At 44.7% G+C, this 18,870-nt stretch overlaps 2 protein-coding genes across 7 annotated transcripts; one reads left to right on the plus strand and one right to left on the minus strand.

Moving 5' to 3' along the window:
- Positions 1–4,012: 4,012 nt before the first annotated feature.
- LOC122392888 lies at positions 4,013–8,085 on the plus strand. Its single transcript, XM_043388236.1, has 6 exons — positions 4,013–4,143; positions 4,940–5,054; positions 5,505–5,609; positions 6,140–6,389; positions 7,492–7,666; positions 7,896–8,085. Exons 1-6 carry the CDS (start codon positions 4,013–4,015, stop codon positions 8,053–8,055), a joined length of 936 nt encoding a protein of 311 aa, XP_043244171.1. The 3' UTR covers positions 8,056–8,085.
- Positions 8,086–9,616: 1,531 nt separating this feature from the next.
- Positions 9,617–18,584, minus strand: LOC122392891 (complex I intermediate-associated protein 30, mitochondrial-like). 6 transcript variants are annotated; one of them, XM_043388245.1, is made up of 5 exons: positions 18,553–18,584; positions 17,303–17,636; positions 16,779–16,996; positions 11,761–11,946; positions 9,617–10,328 (listed from the first exon to the last, which is right to left on the minus strand). In XM_043388245.1, the coding sequence occupies exons 2-5, from the start codon at positions 17,583–17,585 to the stop codon at positions 10,107–10,109; spliced, it is 909 nt and encodes a 302-aa protein (XP_043244180.1). In that variant the 5' UTR covers positions 17,586–17,636; positions 18,553–18,584; the 3' UTR covers positions 9,617–10,106. The 6 variants fall into 6 exon arrangements, with proteins under 6 accessions (XP_043244180.1, XP_043244176.1, XP_043244177.1 ...); XM_043388241.1 differs by having other exon boundaries at positions 18,495–18,575; XM_043388242.1 differs by having other exon boundaries at positions 18,500–18,567.
- Between the last annotated feature and the right edge of the window lie 286 nt (positions 18,585–18,870).

Consider the following 18,870-nt stretch of genomic DNA (forward strand, 5'->3'; position numbering starts at 1 on the left):
CGGGTCGTTCACCAGTCGGAGGGGCGGCTGGGGAGAAGGAGGGGGGGGGGGAGTGACGCAATTGAGCTAGTATTACTACTGGGCAGCAATAGCAGGCGCTAGCTGGTTGGGTTACCAGGCGAGTCCTGCTAAGGAGCCTAATCGGCGTACCGATCTGCTGGTTTTGCCCTCGTTTTCAAACGAGGTACCGAATAACGAAACGAGGGGCTGACACGGGGGTGCTCGGTTTATGAGGCGTGGGCTTGTCATTTACTAACGAAACAAGCTTGTACCCTCTTACTAGCTAAATATGAGGCGATTTTTACACGTCGCTGCATGCTCATTTTTGCGCCAGCGGTTTTCCTACAAGGGGCTTGTAAGATTTTTTTACAGTGAAGCCGGGGCCGCGCGTCCTCCCGGTGTCATGTGATAGCCCGGGGCTGCCCGGGGATGCGGTTATAGACCGCGCCCAAAGCCGCGGCCCCGGCTTGGGTCAGCGCACGCTGCCCCGACTCGGCTACCTCACGTTACCGGGGCCCTGGCTTTGGGCGCGGCTTCTGCTCATACTTTGTGGTGCGGTGGTGGTGCGTCGGGCCGCGCGCTCTGACTTCGGCCAAGAAAAATGCGTCAGCTGATCATTGTCATTTCTGCCACTTTCATGTGGTGAGATGGGGTCATAACTTTAGAGACGGCTGTTTCATATCAATTGTTTTACATAAAATAACATTTCAAACCATAAATTAATGTTCGACAGCCAAATTAAAGAAACAATACCAATACAGGCTTACAGTTTAAATTCGACATTGTGTTGTCTACGATTAGACAGCTGATAACTCATTCCCGTACGTCGTAACTCTATAATGACCTTTGCTTATTGTCACATGTGCGCCGCATTCGTGATTGTTGCCGACGCCTGTTTGCAGGTCAGCCCACTACAGTTGTTATGCATATCGAAAAACCGATAAACTTTTAGGCGAAAAAAAAACACTATTTTAGGCCCTTTTTTGATTTTTTTTTTCGATATTAGGTAAAAACAGAAGCTTCTTATCCTAGGAAAAATAAAATGGGAAATCATTCGAAGGTGGCACACTACCTTTAATCTTGAAGAGGCGAAAAAGCCTCCAATCCAGCAGACCAATAAAAGTCAGCTGAAGGCTATCGAGCGGCTTGCTGAGACTGGACCACGGCCCGGAGGGTGTTTGATGTCGTATTGCTATAACCTTATTTATACAAATCTTGTTAATGCACATCTATAAGCTTGCAGTTGTGGTCCGAATTGGAGATGTCAATCGGATACCAACTTTTTGGTATACCGATAACCAAACCGATACTAACTTGGTATTTGGTATTTCAATCGTAATGTGTTTGGTATTTTGTTGGTATCATAAGCCCTCACTAATGTATAAGAGGCTAAGAAATCGGTAAAAAGTTGGTATTTCCCTCAGTTTCCCAAGTTGGTTTGGTTTCGGTATTTTCCCGTGGTTTTGGTTGGTATTTGGTTTGCTATCGGTATTCCGATTTCCCGTAATTGACATCACTAGTCCGAATGTGTTACCTCGTGCCCGGCCGGGGGCAGGGGTGTTAGATCACCCTTAGTCGGTTTTCCATAACTATCTACATAAGAGAAAAACAACGGCAGCGAGGAGTTCCGTTTTTTGCACAACTTTTCATGCAATCACTAGGTCAATCAGTCTATTCAATTCAATCCATTCAATCAGTTTATGGTCTGCACATGTGAAAATCCATACCCAGGTCGCTTAAGGTCAGGTCACCAAGTAACGTCAAGTGACCTTACATCAAAAAAGTTCCAGTTGACAAAACGATCGCTTCACCGACATAATGATGGATTTGAAACTCCATCGATTGGTAAACGCAGCAGCATATTTGTATCTCGGAGTTATATCAGTGACCTTAAGTCAGGTCAACTTTGCAGCCTCTCCATAATAAGTCATTGAGAGGAAACTGCATTGCGCCTATTTTAGACGAAATTGAGAGACCCGCGCTAAACAATCTGAAACATCATTTGCCGAGTAGATATGGTACATTGAATGGGAAAATTACACTCATTACCCCTCTGTATGCCCTTGAGGTCATCTCAGGTCAGGAGATGTCTCAATCAGTTCTTTTTATAATAACTTTTGATAGAGGCATGCTATGAAAACACCTTGCATATGTTCAGCTCCACATTCCAACACCACTGATATGCAGAATGACGTTTACTGGTCAGGTTATGACATTGACCTTTGAATATATTTTTAATGTGAACTGACCTTTTTAAAGTCAAAATATCTGTCATTCGATGCGTCTCAACGAAAGGAACACGACGCCGATAAAATCAATGGCGTGCAGGTATTGTGTCAGAAGTTATTAAAAAAAAACATCCACAAAAACATCATTTTGGACAGTCTTATGGAGGCTGATTTGTACAACGTAGGTCAAATCTGAGAGTTTATTCAGAAAGAGCTCGAAAAGAGCGATCAATCGCGCTATAGCTCTATTCGGCCTCGTGTTATGTGAGCTACAAGGTGACCACGGTGAAAAGTCACGTTGTTTGTGGATGTTGTTGTGTATAAAATTAATATTAAGCCGCTTTGTCAAATAAAGGTTGAAAAAGGCAAAATTTGACCTTTGACCTATGATGATCTCTAATGACCTGACCTTTGAACCAGCCTAAAAACAAACCGAAATGCCTTCTTCGTGATTTTTAAAGATCTTTCCACTGCCGCTTACAATGTGTCGCTACGTGGCCCAGGACCCAAGTTTGACGGGGAGAGAGCTCAAACACCTGCCAGGCTCGGCGCGTGTTAAGATCGATTAAAAATTGTTTTGAGCTTAGGCAGTATCAACAAAATAGTTTCCCAGGTATTTTGTGAGATACGTATGTTAAATAAACGTTCCCTATCTTTTAGACCTACCTTTGGGTCCTCTAGACCAATCCGATTGGTCTATAATTTGTCAATTAATTTAGCACCATAATGACAGCCCTCTTGTCTGCCTTCTCCCTCGCCGGCGCCAGTCATCCTGCCATCCTCGATGGCAACAAAGTATGAGTTGCCTCGTGGCTGGATTCTCATACTGATTTTATATCGCTAGCTTTTTCTGTTATACAAAACTAGAGATTGACAAAATACGAACATGTGGCCAAACACGAGAAGAAGTTAGCGATGCCCCGCGGAATTCAGACCAACCGGTGACGTAAGGCGATAAAGTCTACCGACACCTGCCATGCAATCTTGTAATCTACGTTTCCCTTTTGGTAAGGATACAGAATGGATGAAGATAGGTAGTTGTAAAACATTGGTGTGGAACTGCGAGAGGTGCTGCGCTGCCCAACTGGCGCTGCACACATCTGCAGTCTGGTAAAGAGGACGAGCGTAGAATATCTCCTCAGAGCCCTACCTATCCGAATCCATGCTACGCATAGGAGGCAATTACATAAACACGCAAACAAACATTCATACTAAAGCGCATTAAGTCTAGAATTCACCCCAACTCCCAATCTAAGGAATACATCGGACCTACTATAGGACCCCTTATACCCGGCGGTGGTTGGGGGTCCGGAAATGAAAATGGAAAGGCGGCCGGTCAGCGGGCGAGTGGAGCTGAACAGGGCCCATATAGGGCCGGCGAGGGGCGGTCAGCTGCAGAGCAGTGATAGTAGCCCCCGGAGCGAGCACAGCGGACGGACGGGGAAGGACCCGCCGGCGCACACCTTGTAACAGGCAGGCAGCGGAGCCTCCGGCGCACACATCGGACAGCGAGCCAACAGGTGAGCCGAGCACAGACCGGGCAGTGGATGTCATGCGGACTGGAGCGAACGCCTCGATCTTCAAGCAGGATAAATACCTAACACGTAAATGATTGACAGATACATTACATAGGTAATCTTAAAAATGGTGAATTGAAAATCGGCTGAAGAAATTCGCTCCCATTTAAGTTTAATCGAAAGTTAAACTAAAAAACATCAACAGTAAATATCAACAAAACAAAAGCATGACAGATTCATGCATCTCCTATTTTCCAGAAATCGAGCATGATGCGTGCCGCCCTGCTAATCGGCCTGCTGGCTGTGGCTGGTCTGGGTACGGCCCAGCCCACCGCAGAACAGTCCGCTGACGAAGCCACGCAGCAGCTGCCGCGAGCCGCAAAGATGGGAGAATCCAGGTGAGTGAGCTGCACATTAAATCAAGTTTTAAACGGCAACGGGCGGTATAAGCTTAAAAATACGCTTCCTGTATCCTGGTAATAAATTGCTTCTGACATGTAGGTATGATGTTAAGATAACCCTTCATACAAAAAGGGCCGGAAAGAATGAAATGATATCTTAAAAGTGCGAACTCAAAATAAGATAAACAAAGTTCAGACACTATGAATAAAAACAATGTCTTTTGTGAAGTTCTTCCCGAGACACAATTGACGAGGAGTATAACGTTGGATTTGCATGTATATTGCTAATCAAAATTTACTGAAATTTCATTCATGCAGTACCTAACTGGTTTCGCCTAAGGTCTTTCCAGTCGTGTTCGCTGTTCTCCTCGCTGCTCTACACTTTCACGTCGGGATCTTTCATTCAACTGTTGGGTCACGTATTTGTTCTTGACCTGTGTAGGTTGAGTTTTCCTTATGGGTGGGTGGGCTGTACGAATGCGACCTTGTATTGTTGCTTGTTTGTCTGAATTTTCATTTTATTGTGAGCATTTTTAAACTGAGTTTTTTAACGTGCGCGGCTATGTGCGCACGTTAAACATTGGACTCAAAATTCTGCCATAAAACCGAAATTGCGCGATCAGGGTTATAGGGCCGGGTCAACGCAACAAACTTCGCTTAGCGGGGACTCTGTCCTTATTAATCCTTCCATTCAAAGGGCTCGGACTAAATTTATTTAAAAAAGCATTTGCTGTACCGCCCCATATAAAACAGGATCTGACTACTCACTATACCCGAATATATTACACTGCAGAGCGGATTACTACGCGAAGAAATACGCCGACCACCCGCGAAAAAGCAGCAGCAGCATAACTGAAAAGCACGTGATTGGTCGGCCATATGTGACGACATACGAGGACATCAGCGAGGTAAAAAGGGCCAGGCATGTTGGGATAAATGACATTGATAGGTATCCCAAGCATCATTAATAATAGATGATAACATCATCTTGGTCATTCAAAGTTCAAACCATTTCAAACTAACGAAAGGAAGCCGTAACAAGTCACTGTTGGAATAAGTATTTGAAAGCTTTGATAGTTGTATAGCTAAGTTTAAAAAAGCCAGAATAAATCATTGGAAAAATTCAATGCTGGTTAATTTCACATCAAATTATGAGAAGAACACGCGAGAAACCAATTCGCAGTATGTTCTTAAGTAAAAATATAAACTTCGATGGCAAGATATAACTCGAGTCGATGTGCTAAAGACCGATTTTCATTTTTTCCGAGATTACTGCACGTTATCAGTGAAGGTAGGCATCCATGTTTTTGCAGAGGATTGTCACAATTTCCGTAACAGACTTCCACCGACATTCACAGGACTACAGTCCGTATCTGGATGACGGGGAGGATATCGGCAACTCTGTGCGAGGAAACGAGACGGCCCGCTTCTTCGGTCTGTCCACCAGTTCTCAGGACCTGCAGGTAAGCAGCACCTGCACGTAACCAGGACCTGCAGGTAAGCAGGACCTGCTCGTGACTAGGACCTGCAGGTAAGCAGGAGGTGCACGTAACCAGGACCTGCAGGAAGCAGCACCTGCTCGTCACCAGGTGGTTACCTAGGACCTGCAGGTAGTTCAGGGTCTGCACTAATCTCAGGATTAATGTAGCCAAGGATTTACAGCCCGACGTTGCATTTGTGCTCTAAGCGCTGATCACGGTCCCCTTTGCCTGCGTGACTCTCGCATTTATTTGAAGTAGATGACATAATCAGATCGCCTGACCTATATAGTCTATACCCTACCCTACCCGGACCCCAGCAATGCTGCTAATGGATCTGTATTTACGTCTGTCCTCTCTTCTTAGTCTGTAGGTCATCGTACACCGATTGACTTCCTCTCCTCTACACAGTTAAACCTAAAATCCACGGGACTACCACTAACTGACCCCCGTTTCCCCACAGCTGGGCCTGCAGTTCACGGTGCTGTCACTGACCCCCCCCCCCTCCTCCACAGCTGGGCCTGCAGTTCACGGTGCCGTTCCTCTCCATCCCGCTTGGATCTCTGATGGGCCAGTACGCCGACTGGTCCACCATGCTCTCCGTCAACTGGCCCAGCCTGCTGGCGCTCGGCCTGACGATGCTGCTTGCCATGGTGGCCGTGCCGTGGCTGGTGGGACAGCTGGGTGGCACCACCAGCGGCCTGCCGTCCTTCCTCAACCTCAGCAACCTCGGCAAAATGGCCGGCTTTGGACGCGCAGATGACGGTAAGAGGCTTAGTGGAGGAGATGATGGAGGACATGTAATGTCAATGACGAGATTAGATTTGCTACGATGGAATGGATAGCGGCAACTGTGTTAGATTATTTCACGACTGACGAGTATACAGACAAGGAAGCGACCGATGGTGGATATCACTTTTGCGTAATTTCAACTTGTTCTTGATCAATTCTAACTAGCAGTAATTATGACGCAGTCAACTCTGACCCGTCATAAAAGCGACAGTGGAGTGATATCACTCGATATTGTCCATTATGTTCCTCATTCATTATTGGGTAACAAGTGTAACACAAACTAACAATGGCCAGCAGGTCACAGCTGATAACACCTGTGTTTACACCGCGCCTCTTGTATCACTCTTTCCGGCCCGGTGGACGGAGTAATTGAGTGAGTAAGCAGCGGCGGAAGCGGCGCACAAAGAGTGCGTGCTTGTCCTTTCACTTTTCTGGGGAGCCACGTTGTGACCTGCTGACACTGAGGACTGGGGAGTACCCTCGCCGTGACCGACACTCAGTTCCGCCAATACGGCCCGCCGGACACGGCTGGCGTCCGTCCGCCTCGCCGCCCCGGCAGGGTGTCAGCACCCCTCTCTTTTTGTGGATGTTGACACCTAGGATGGTGCTTCACAAAGGAGGCGGTCTCGAAACCCGCAGTGTTACTACATGTGACTTTTTGCTGGGGAGTAATTTGTTGAGAAATTAGCACTTTCAGCGACTCTAAGACAATGTTATGTGGCTCGAAAGGAAAACATTTTGTGGGCAATTATACGCACAGCTCGCTCATCCTGACATCATCCTGTACTACGGATTGAAAACACCTCAAGTGAGAGCATTGCTAGTAGTTAGCACACCAACAAGGTTGAATCTAGACAAGAATAATGATATAAAACAGCAGGTCTGAACCAATTGAAATAAAATCATGTTCCTCGCCGCATATCCGCAAAAATGTTGCAACCAACCACTGAGGTTAACACTTTTTTGTCAATTACCATCGGGCGTGTTGCAGGGAACTGCCGGCTGCCGTAACCTATAAGACGGAGGGTGTCTCGAACCGTCCCCAAATCTCTTTAACCCCATCTCCCTCGTCCAGGTGAGGAGACCACGACGGGTCTGATGGCGCGCCTGGACGATACGCTGGCCCAGTACGACATCGACTCGACGGCGTGCATGCAGCGGGGCGTGTGCACCTACGTGCGCGAGGCTGCACTCAGCGTCAAGGAGGGTCACGCCGAGTCACACGACCTCCTGCTCGAGGGTCTGGTCAGGTAGGTCATATCAGACGCCGTGTGGGGGCTATGTTGGGCAGCCGCAGGAAGGATATTCGTATGAACATTTTCAACAATAAACTTCAAGATAGCTTCATTCACCAGTCGAGTTAAATTACGCGGGAATACATCCCAAATACCTTACACAGCAATGCCCCAAGATAAGTTCCATGCATTCAGATTTCACCGCCTATCGCCACTGCTCTCACCGCACTGTGTTCGTTTGCAGCAACTCGTACGTCAACTCGTGGCTGAACGGCACCTCCATCCTGGAGGCCGCTGAAGCGGGTCGATCGGGGGCCAACTGCGCCGCCACGTTCGTCAAGTGTCCGCTGACGGCCAACAGTGTCTACCTGGCGCTGGCCAAGTTCATAGGGAATACCGTATAGACCAGCGCTCAACGGGAGCAGAGCAGTCTACGAGCGAGGCGCGAGTGGACGTTGAGGCCCGGAACAGGAGGAAAATTAAATTTTGTTTTTCGTGTGAGTTTTCGTGTGAGTTTCATGCTCTCCATAAAGGCTCACTTCACAAAAAGCATGAAAGTTGCCGAGGGCTTAAAAACCTGTAGTGAAAAATGGTTAGGAGCAGGGCGAGTTTAGTGACAAATGCTCAACTCAGGAACTTAGTGATGGTAGTCGTCAAACTACAATGAATGATTTGAAAACTGAGCCAGTTGCCAGTCATTGTCTCATGACAGAATAGAGCATGCATGCGGTGTTATCACTAGAAGTCGGACGGTCCAATGTTTTTAGTGTCGTTGTGTCTTGATGCGCGTTGTCTATGTGTAGAGTGTAACTGTCTGGCGTTTCATGAAAAGCTGCTGGCAAGTCGCAGCTATGCCTTTGCTGTCTGCCTGTGCATGCAGCACCTTTGTATTTGTTATTCACGTTGGAGACGTGTTGTGACGTTTTACTGTTATGCGTGAGTGATAACAATCAACAGAGAAACATGCGATGTGGTCTTCGCAAACGGATATGCTGAGATTTAGGTAACAAATAAACCAAAACATTGCGACGGCCGACGTGGACGTCGCCTGATGCCTTGATTTCCTAACTACACCGTTACAAAAACAATACAATTGTTTAAAGGCTAAAGCGTGAAGATTAGCCATCACAACATGGGACTCCCGAGCGTTGGTAGGGCGATCGCGCGCCAGTTCTCGTAGCAACTAAGCAGCGATGAACCCTATCATGTTATCAATCAAACCCAACAATGTGCTTTCCCACCGGGACGGAACCCGTCATTATATATAGTCACATATTATAGTCACATATTGCGTTAAATACTATGCTGCACCAAGTGCTGAACAATTATCTGTCAGATTCAGCAGGCTTAACGTCAGCATTAAAAGAGGCGTCAGTAGTTCACTTTTTGTGGATCGCTGTAAGAAACCTCAGAGTTGGAATAATGTTATGTGGCATGGCAAATATGGAACCATGCTTTCAGAGCGCAAAGCATAAAGGACTCAACTGATCGGTGCATTATGGTAAAATATCTTATACAACCTACATATTCAGTTTTGTGATCCATTGTGATGTTGGTTCCTTATTTCGACCGGAGTGTTGCGAATGTGACGTGCTCTCAAATGCGATGCACCGTAAGTGAGCAGCCATGATTAGGTAAAACGATGGAAAGTTTCCTGCAATAAATATGAAATAGCTATCTAAAAGGTGGAGATCCACTATTCATATCCGGTTACACTAATGCAAATCAAACATCTAAAACACCACCTTATTTATAAATTTAGTCCGAACCTTTTGATGGGAAGGATTCACAAGGACAGAGCCACCGCTAAGCGAAGCTTGTTGCGATGACCCTGCCCTCTACCCTCCGATCGCGCAATTCCGATTCTATGGCAGAATTTAGAGTCCAAAGTTTAACGTGCGCACAAAGCCGCGCGCACCTTGCATGTTGCAACTTCTCTCGAATGCCTAATTTGAAACCACGTCATACATAGCTGTATTTATTGCACCAATGCGGTGACAGCATCCATGCACTGGCACCGACGTAACTACTTAAATGGCGCAGGCGAAATCAACGCCATTCATTTGTGATTGAAATCTCTGCAAAACGAAACATTTAGCGGGAATAATCTCCCTAGACCCTTGAAAACGTATTTCTGACATGATGATGATTATAGCCAAAACTAGACGGGGAAGCATATTATGATAGCTTAAGCCTAGCTCTGATAGCTAGGCATTATGGGTCTCCTGAGTACTAACGTGATCTACGATCGCAATCCAGCGATCTAAAAACAAATGCAACCATCCTGCACATACAACAATCCATGTTCAGTGTTCACGCCACACGTTTCCACCTGACCACACCCTTCTCATCTTATACACTAGTTTATCACAGCACGTTGAAAACGTTCCAAACGCCACAGCACCACTAGTCGCCGGTCTATGCGGCTCCGAGCTGCGTCTGTCACTAGTCACCGCTACACTCCCGCAATGTACGCCGGCGTCTGGTACATCTCATACGCGAAGTCCTCTCCGTGTCGCGGATCCATCTCCAGACCGATGTAGTCAATCTCCAGCTGAAAGGGTCCGCTCACACCACCCGCCGTAATACCCACGCTCGTAATGCGGTCCTGTGTTAGCGGAGATTGCTTGTCCTGGATCCGACCCTTGCTCGTCAGGAAGAACTTCGAGAACGGGATCTGTGGACAAGGAAAAGGGCCCCAATGAGGTCGAAGAGACTAAATAGGCATGTGCGATGTGATGATAGTTGATGCGTTATCATGCAAGTTGCAGAGCATACATTTTAGTCTCATGTTGTTAGTTGCATTCAGGACAGATATAAAGGAGGCGAAAGACAGTGTTCCATTTTTCAGACTTTTTGGTGGCAAATCACACCTAATGGGGAAAACATTTTCATCCCTAAAATATGAATGACCAACTTTACTTCATCTCTGAAAAAGTTTCATGTATTCCTAACAGCCAGTTAACATGTCACTTGACAGTTGATGCACCCACAATCCACATCCTTTTGTTTCACACCCTGTCAAGATCCTGACATGAAATCCTGGTTTATCAGTTGGCATAAAAATTGGCATTTACACCATTTTGCAAAAATACTTCAGTTTATACTTCCTTTTTTCTCATCCTAGGATTTCTTTTTCTTCATCGGCACACCCAACCAATATCCAATTTTAGAACACTGGCGAAAGATGCATGGTCGGATGAGAGAAACAGGATGGTGGTAAAATCAATGAGGCAAGTAATTAGGTTAAACGCTATGATATAAAAGGCTATCACAAAAAACGTTTTTATCTCAATTCTGGAGTATCAAAAACGCAAAAATAAACGTTAATTTGAGGTTTGATCCGACGACTTAACAATTATTGCAGATATCGTAGAAGAATAACCGTATGCTCACTATCTTTTAAGGAATCCAAAATTAGCCTAAAATGAAAGAATATATTTCGGAAACGTTCCTTCTTCAGTTCAAAAGTTAACTATACAAGGCACAGAAATGTACAAATTATTGAACGTCACAAAAGCGCCGAATTAACTGATCCCACCAACGGATATTAATGACATTCTCGTGCCATATAAGTAGCACTATCAAAAATGCCGAAAGACAAGCAACAACACAAGAGCGTTTGACTTTTCTGATCCAATGCCGACGCAACAATTTGTGCTACTTATATGGCACGAGAATGTCATTAATATCCGTTGGTGGGATCAGTTAATTCGGCGCTTTTGTGACGTTCAATAATTTGTACATTTCTGTGCCTTGTATAGTTAACTTTTGAACTGAAGAAGGAACGTTTCCGAAATATATTCTTTCATTTTAGGCTAATTTTGGATTGTTAAAAGATAGTGAGCATACGGTTATTCTTCTACGATATTCAATTATGCTGCTCATTCTAGTACTTCGCCACCTTATTACAATTATCGCAGATAGTCTATCATAGTCATGATTATGAGCTAGGGTAAACTTCCGTAAAACTATATAAGGTAACTTCATAAATCATAAGTATCAGCAAGGGCAGGAATTGGGAGACAATTTTTTAGATGCGAAAATCTTCTCATATCTTTTTAGTATAAAGAATAAAAATCGCGGAAACGCTGGGCGCTGGTACATACCCGGGTCACCTGCCAGTAGGGTCCGCCGCGGGTATAGAGCGGGTAGCTGAAGATGTCGTTCCACATGATGTCAAAGTACCCCATGGCGGCCAGATTGAGCATGTAGGAGCGCCCGTCGCCGCGCACTCGGAGCACCACATGCGTGTACTGGGACCAGTCGAAGAAACTGTCGCGTTTAAACGACTTCTGCAAACGCCAAAGTGGTGTGGAACGTCGGTCACCGACGAAAAAAAAAAACGGGCAAAAAAATTACTGCGAGATGATCAGCTTAGCATCAAGTATCCCTTTTTCAGGGAAGGTATAGGTAGTCGGAATGCTCAAATGTCAGTATCACACTGCCTATCACACTGATAAAAGCATTTGAGCTGCCTTTATCATCTATAAATGATAAAGGCAGCTCAAATGGTCGTGGTGAGCACCAATTAGGGATTAATCGCTGGATCAGCAATAACCTGTCAGCGGTGACCTTAAAGGGACCCTCCCACCTTAACATTAGTTTTGAGTTGAGATAGCCAAGTTTGCGGCCAGGCTCAGAAACCACCATTTATCCTGGTCGCAACCCCCGCAGCTTTATGGTGTTCAAGAAATTTCTTCCCTTTACTTGCAGGGTGGGACCAGCGTGGTCCCTATCTCTTAACCATTACGGGAATCTGATGACGTCATCAGCCTTTCGAACGTCCGTTAAATGTTTGACTAAAACGTTTTGTAGCACGCGGTGGTATATGCTGCTTTGCGCGCAACAAATGCCGCACTTTCAAACAGGGTTGTATACCAATCAAGTCGATTGAATTGATTGATTTGATTCAACGCGTATTTTGAGTTGATTGGATTGAGTCGATTGACTTTTCGAGATGACTGGTTGACTGACTCGTTTGACTTTAGCGACTGGTTGACTGATTTGATTCCCGAAAATTAGAGTGACTCGTATGATTGAGTCGATTGAATGGAAAGTTGAAATAAGTTTTAGTTGACGAAAAATAAGGACACCAATTGATGACATCAAAGATCACAAAACTACACTGAAAACTGCTTGTCATCACAACTGCAATATGGGGTAGATGGCCAAATAAAGAACAGGGCCTAAACATGAACAGCCAACTTGACTTTGACTTTCAACTGCAATAACTGCTCCAATCCTGTGATAGAACCTGGCGATGCACCTACCTACCTTTCTGCACTCAGCAGGAAACTTTTTTTTTAATCCAGATGATAAAGTGCAAGGCCCTATATACTAATAAAGTGTGATTAATTACTAATTCACATCTCCACATCTCCTCAGAAACAACCCACTGAACTCTATAAATATCTGAAACCCCTACAAAAATAACTGAAACAAAAGCGCCGTTTTCGTCTCGCTAATTACGTTTACATTAATAGCTAATTTGCTGCATTGTTTAATTTGCAGCAGAACGTTTATTGATCCTTTTCTCCTGAGAGCCTAGGCATAACATATTTAATATATTTCATTTTCCTTAAAATATTTTACCGAATATTATTAAGTGGTTTTATTTCAAATGAAATAATAATTAAAACGAAATTGGTGTTGTACAACCGATTTATTTTATGATGATCTACCATACTACATGATAATCAATGACGTCATCTTACCAAAAAATCAAAAGACGTAGAATAAGGATTTATAAAAGCTTAGCATACTTCTTGGCAAAACGTTTTCTTTGTTTTTTCGCAGTCGCACCAACTGCAACGGCATTTAATTTTCCTTGTTCTTCTTCCTTTGTCCTTAACTTATCCTGTGGTTCCAAAGTCCCTGTCCTTTCAATTTCCTTTTAAATATTCCTTCAAGGGAGGCTCCAAAAAACTGGCAAGTAACTACAGGCCTGTGAGTCTGACTAGTCATGCATGTAAGGTCATGGAAAGAATTATCAAAAGGCACCTGCTCAACCATCTATTAGAGAAAGATCTCATCTGCAAAGAACAGCATGGCTTTGTACCCAGAAAATCATGTTTGACCAATCTTCTAGAGGCTCTGGAGGATTGGACACACATACTGGACAGCAGCAGTGGACTGGACATCATCTATTGTGACTTTAAAAAGGCCTTTGATTCTGTGCCCCACCGAAGACTTGTTAAGAAGCTGGCTGCCTATGGTGTCAAAGCAGGAGTGCTTCAATGGATCACAAACTTTCTTCAGGACAGGACTCAGAAGGTAGTAGTTCATGACCAAGAATCTAGAGAAGAGGCTGTGACCAGCGGAGTTCCGCAGGGCTCAGTATTGGGACCCATCCTGTTTGTGATATATGTCAACGAATTGCCCACATTGGTCCAGTGCGACGCAAAACTGTTTGCAGATGACATGAAGATTTATCGCAAGGTCAGAAATTCAGAGGACTCAGAACAACTTCAGGCAGACCTAGATAGACTCTCGCAATGGACTGAACAATGGCTTCTTGAATTCAACCCCCAAAAGTGTAAAGTGATGCACTGTGGACCACAAAACCCAAAAAGATCTTACAGTATTAGAGGAGTCAAACTAGAAGTCACAGATAAGGAGCGAGACCTGGGGGTGACTATAACAAACGACCTTCGACCTACTAGTCACTGTCAAAGAGCTGCGAGCAAAGCAATGGTAGCTCTCCGAATGATAAAGAGGTCCTTTGACCAAATCACAGCAACAAACTTCACCAGCCTCTTCAACTCATATGTGAGACCACACCTGGACTACTGTATACAAGCTGTGGGTCCCCAAGCTGTTCAAGATATCAGTCTCCTCGAAAACATCCAGCGCAGAGCTACAAGATTGGTGAGGGGGTTAAAGCACAGGCCATACCAAGAAAGACTAAAAGTCCTGAAGACCGTATCTATTAAAGACAGGATAAAAAGAGGCGACTTGATTGAGACGTATAAAATCATGTCAGGGAAGCTCAATGTGAGGAGAGAGAAGTTTTTCAAACTGAGGACGACAAACACAAGAGGTCACCATATGAAATTACACAAGGAGCAGTCAGTCCATCAAGCCAGACAAAGGTTCTTCTCACAGAGGGTGGCTAATGACTGGAACAAGCTACCAGATGATGTTGTGTCTGCTGACACCACTGCTACATTTAAAGCTAAGCTAGATAAGCACCTCCAGCTCAAAGCCAACTGTGACCTGTGACCTCCAACCTCAATGAGTACCCTGACATGTTTCCTTGCCAACAATGACATGGACAACAAATAGCATACTGCTACCCCAAGTCCATTATCTATATACCTATACCTATACCTAAATATATTTTTAATGCTCATCCCTATCCCCCAGTCCTAACAGTTTCAAATTGTATTGCAATAAAATGTTTTGAATTCTTCACATATAACCTATCTACCTTCGTTGGTACTGTTGGTAGCCAGTGACACATCTAGGCAGGTAAGTAGGTACCTACCTGCTTTCCTGCTGTCTTCATAAAGCATACCTAATGAAGTTGTCAAATTTATAGCACATTTTCAACACTTTCATATCAATATGGTGTCAGTGTGGCATGTAACCTAGCTAGGTTCATTATGTTCAGGGTTCAATTCAGAAGAGCTCCGCATAACTCACATAAGAGACAGACGGGGGCTTTACATGGGGTAGATGGCCTGATGACTTAGCTGGAATATGGCCAAAATTAAATTGACAACTTTTAAGTGAAAGGTGGTGATTTGGGTTAAGGGGCGTTTGTTGAAGTCAACTACTGGGTTATTTTGCACCCATTAAATGAAACTTCTGCTCCAATTCTACCCATTGAACCTCAATATCATGATCCACCTGTCCATCACTAGGTATCCTTCCTTATTACATAGAAACTTTGAATGGCATGGCAATTTATAATTTTAAATGACAATATTTTTGTTTCTTCTGTAGGTAGGTAGGTAGGTAGATAGGTACACCAGACTGCTATGGACACTTTTCCAAGTTGGTGGGGCAAAAAACCTAATGTATATCTTGGTTTGAGTCGTTTGATTGAGTTGATTGATTCCTTTCATTGTCGCGTTTGAGTCGATTGAATCAATTCCCGAAAACTGCTCTGACTTGATTGATTTGATTGGTTTCCCAAATTTGTCGTGATTGAATTGATTGCTATTGATTGAGTCGTATACAACCCTGCTTTCAAATAAAGTCGCTAGGAACAGCGGAGATCCCAAAAAGTAAACAAAAGTAAAAGTCTAATATCTTGAAAACCGGTGAATATTTTTCGATGAAATTTGGTAGATATTCGTTTTTACTCTTTCTGAACCGAGCGACATCACTTTCATGCCAATTCATTAAATTTTTTGAAGGTGGGAGGGTCCCTTTAAAAGTATTTCATATTGACCGTAGCATCGCTTGACCAGGTATAAGTGATGCATCACTGCCGTATCTTCTGATAGCATAGTGCAGGACTTTTAGCCTTGAAAACACGCTGAATCTCCTTTTGGGTTTCGAGCGTTTCCCAACTCTGACCTGCATCAACACTCATCAGCCAGGTATAAGAATATCAACTGGAAATATAATTTGGACATGAGCCGATTTCAATGTATGATGAACTATGGATTGCTTTATAGCCATCGATTACTTGAAATATACGGTACAACGGAAATAAGGATGAAAATATTTCAAACCGCACCTAGATAGCAAGCATAAAATGTATGCCACCAGTCCATCTCTTGGTCTGCTATTTGCCTCTTACGTTAGCGACCTCTGCGCGCCCGGGCGTCACAGACACTGGCGGCCTCTGTAGGGCACGGCGAGGAGTCGCGGGCCGCAGTCGCCAGGTGGCCGCTCAGATTACTCATGACCATCGGCTTCGGGAGTGGATGAAGGACCGCTCAGCGTGAACGGGGTTGGGTAATGGTATGCTATCCAGTGCCCAAGACCACTCAGCGACTGTGTGTCCTGCCCCACACCGTCCAGTGGCCCTGTGTCCTTACCCAGACCACTCAGTGACACTGATCTTCCCAACGTCGCCCAGTGGCGCTACACCCTGCCCCAGACCGTCTTGTGACCCTCCGCCCAGTCCCACACACCCCAGTGACGCCGTGTCCTTCCCCAGCGGACTGACCTGCGGTCGGAGGCAGCGCATGTTGCAGTAGCCTGTGCGCTGTTTGGAGCCGTCCCTAGGCACCGTCGTGTCGAGCGTGCCGCGCAGCACGGCCTTGCCGTTCCTGCCGAGCACCAGCTCGCCCCAGCTGTTGCCCTCGTCATTGTCTCGGTCGGAGGTGACCACCCAGTCGCGCAGCGCCGCCTCGCTAGTCAGCTGGAAAGCCATGTCAACCTCGCCTGCCGAACACGAACAGGCAGTGTGACGGGTAGAAAAGACACATGGAGACTAGAGTTTTAATTGATGGTGCTGCTGATGTGAAAAATAGCGTGCATACATGATACACAATACTGACACAAATAAAATGAACATTCCTGGTTTGAGAACACCTTAAGGCACTGTCCAGTGTCCTGCAGAAAACGGCATACTAGCATGCCTACCTTTATTTGCAACACTTTGTAATTTGAAACATAAAATTCAATGCAGCATGTCTTTTAAGATAGCAGTGTCTGATCACAGCTATGCTCAGATAATCATTAACTTACCTGGCCTGACAAGGTACAGTGGTTCCTTGGTGAAAGTATCCCACACCTCATCCTTCCATAAGCGTACTTCTTTCTTTAGTTCAGTGAAACCTTCGATGATTTGCTTCTTGTCTGGCAGCACTGGCCTATCCTTCTTGTATTCAGCACGGATGTCTCTCTCCCAAAACTTGCTTAGGGGTTCCGTTGTACTCAAGGGCCTGACATTTGGCAGCTGCAGCAATGAGCTCAGATGATGGCCATTCAGTCTTAGCTGTCTAATGGATATCAGGCCCAGACTAGCCATTGCTGCAGTCTATGGCCTTTACACCAAACAATCAGGAATTTATTATTTGCCCTGAAACCAAGCAAAAAAAAAAAAGAAATTGATCAGTAAATAAATTTGCATTAACATCCCTAACATCACCTGTAAAATGCTTACAAAATCATAACAAATGCATTGCAAGATTGATAGGTAACTAAAATGATGCTCAAGCTTAAATCTCACTCTTCATGGACAATGGACATCAACATGGTCCGGCGTAAAATTAGTAAAGGTAGTAGGTAAATCAATATAGCAGCTATTCTGACTCTCATCACTCAAAACACACCATTGAAATGTTATGATGTCATTGGCATTGCTACAACATTAAATGATACTTATACACCACTCTTAACATGGGGGTTTGAACTGAAATCCTTTGAAGACTTTGGAGTATAACTTGTTAGGAATTCTTATCACAGCCATAAGCCAGTATTACAATTTTCTATATCATAATCTGAGCAAAAAAAAATGCCTTAAAAATTTGCCTGAATTCTTAGCTTGAAAAATCTAAAAAGTATTTTTAGTTGTCAGCAAAGTGAAACCAAAACAGAAGGAGCCTATTCATAGGTTATAGATGGGTCGGGTTTATTTAGCCTTGGCGGCCGGCGGGTCGCACACTCTCCAACCAGTGACCAGTTAATAACAGTAAGCATTCAACACAAACTCCCCAAATCACCTTTAGATATTCATATGAGTTAGATATGACATATTGATATCTCCATGATATGAGTGTGCATGGCATAGGGCAATGGCCAATGAAAATGAAAATGGCCTTGAGTTCATGCAAGGCTGAGGTGTTAATCAACAGGATCCAACAACTATTATACGTTATACGCACTGGGCATAAACATAAAATGAATTCAAGAACATTGTTCTGAAATTAAATATAACCTCACGGTCTAAGCTATTCCCATTCTATTTTCCAATTCAAGTTCATCAACGCCATCACCAATAACAATTTTACAGCGCCACAATCGAAACAAGCGCGCCACGTAGGCTCTGTACGAGTGCAGCCATATTATGGAATAGTAGAAAACCGAGTCTAGTATCTTTTCTGGCTGTTTTTTAACCCTCGCCGGCACTCCTTCGACGGCACAAGGAGGAGGGGGGTATAGACCCCCTTGCGTTTGATCCCTGATCGAGCTAGAGCTTCGCAGAAAAAACGAGCGTGTTGCACGTCACGAGAGGAAGCCGATGATATCCAATTTTAAGGTCCTAGGTCATCGGGTGACCTTCCAGGTCAGGTCAATGACCCGAAAATCGGGAA

The sequence above is a fragment of the Amphibalanus amphitrite genome, unplaced genomic scaffold, assembly GCF_019059575.1.
Source record: "Amphibalanus amphitrite isolate SeventyFive unplaced genomic scaffold, NRLGWU_Aamphi_draft 000505F_arrow, whole genome shotgun sequence".
Classification (NCBI taxonomy): Eukaryota; Metazoa; Arthropoda; class Thecostraca; order Balanomorpha; family Balanidae; genus Amphibalanus; species Amphibalanus amphitrite.

Bases quoted from the DNA above. Each gene is read 5' to 3' on its own strand.
- LOC122392891 (XM_043388245.1), bottom strand. From the start codon at position 17,585: ATGGCTAGTCTGGGCCTGATATCCATTAGACAGCTAAGACTGAATGGC. The intron at 11,947-16,778 runs GTCAGTCCGCTG...TGGCGTTTGCAG, and splicing joins TGCGCTGCCTCCGACCGCAG to AAGTCGTTTAAACGCGACAG. The intron at 10,329-11,760 runs GTATGTACCAGC...CCTTGTCCACAG, and splicing joins CCTACTGGCAGGTGACCCGG to ATCCCGTTCTCGAAGTTCTT.
- LOC122392888 (XM_043388236.1), top strand. From the start codon at position 4,013: ATGATGCGTGCCGCCCTGCTAATCGGCCTGCTGGCTGTGGCTGGTCTG. The intron at 5,055-5,504 runs GTAAAAAGGGCC...CGACATTCACAG, and splicing joins CATACGAGGACATCAGCGAG to GACTACAGTCCGTATCTGGA. The intron at 6,390-7,491 runs GTAAGAGGCTTA...TCCCTCGTCCAG, and splicing joins CTTTGGACGCGCAGATGACG to GTGAGGAGACCACGACGGGT.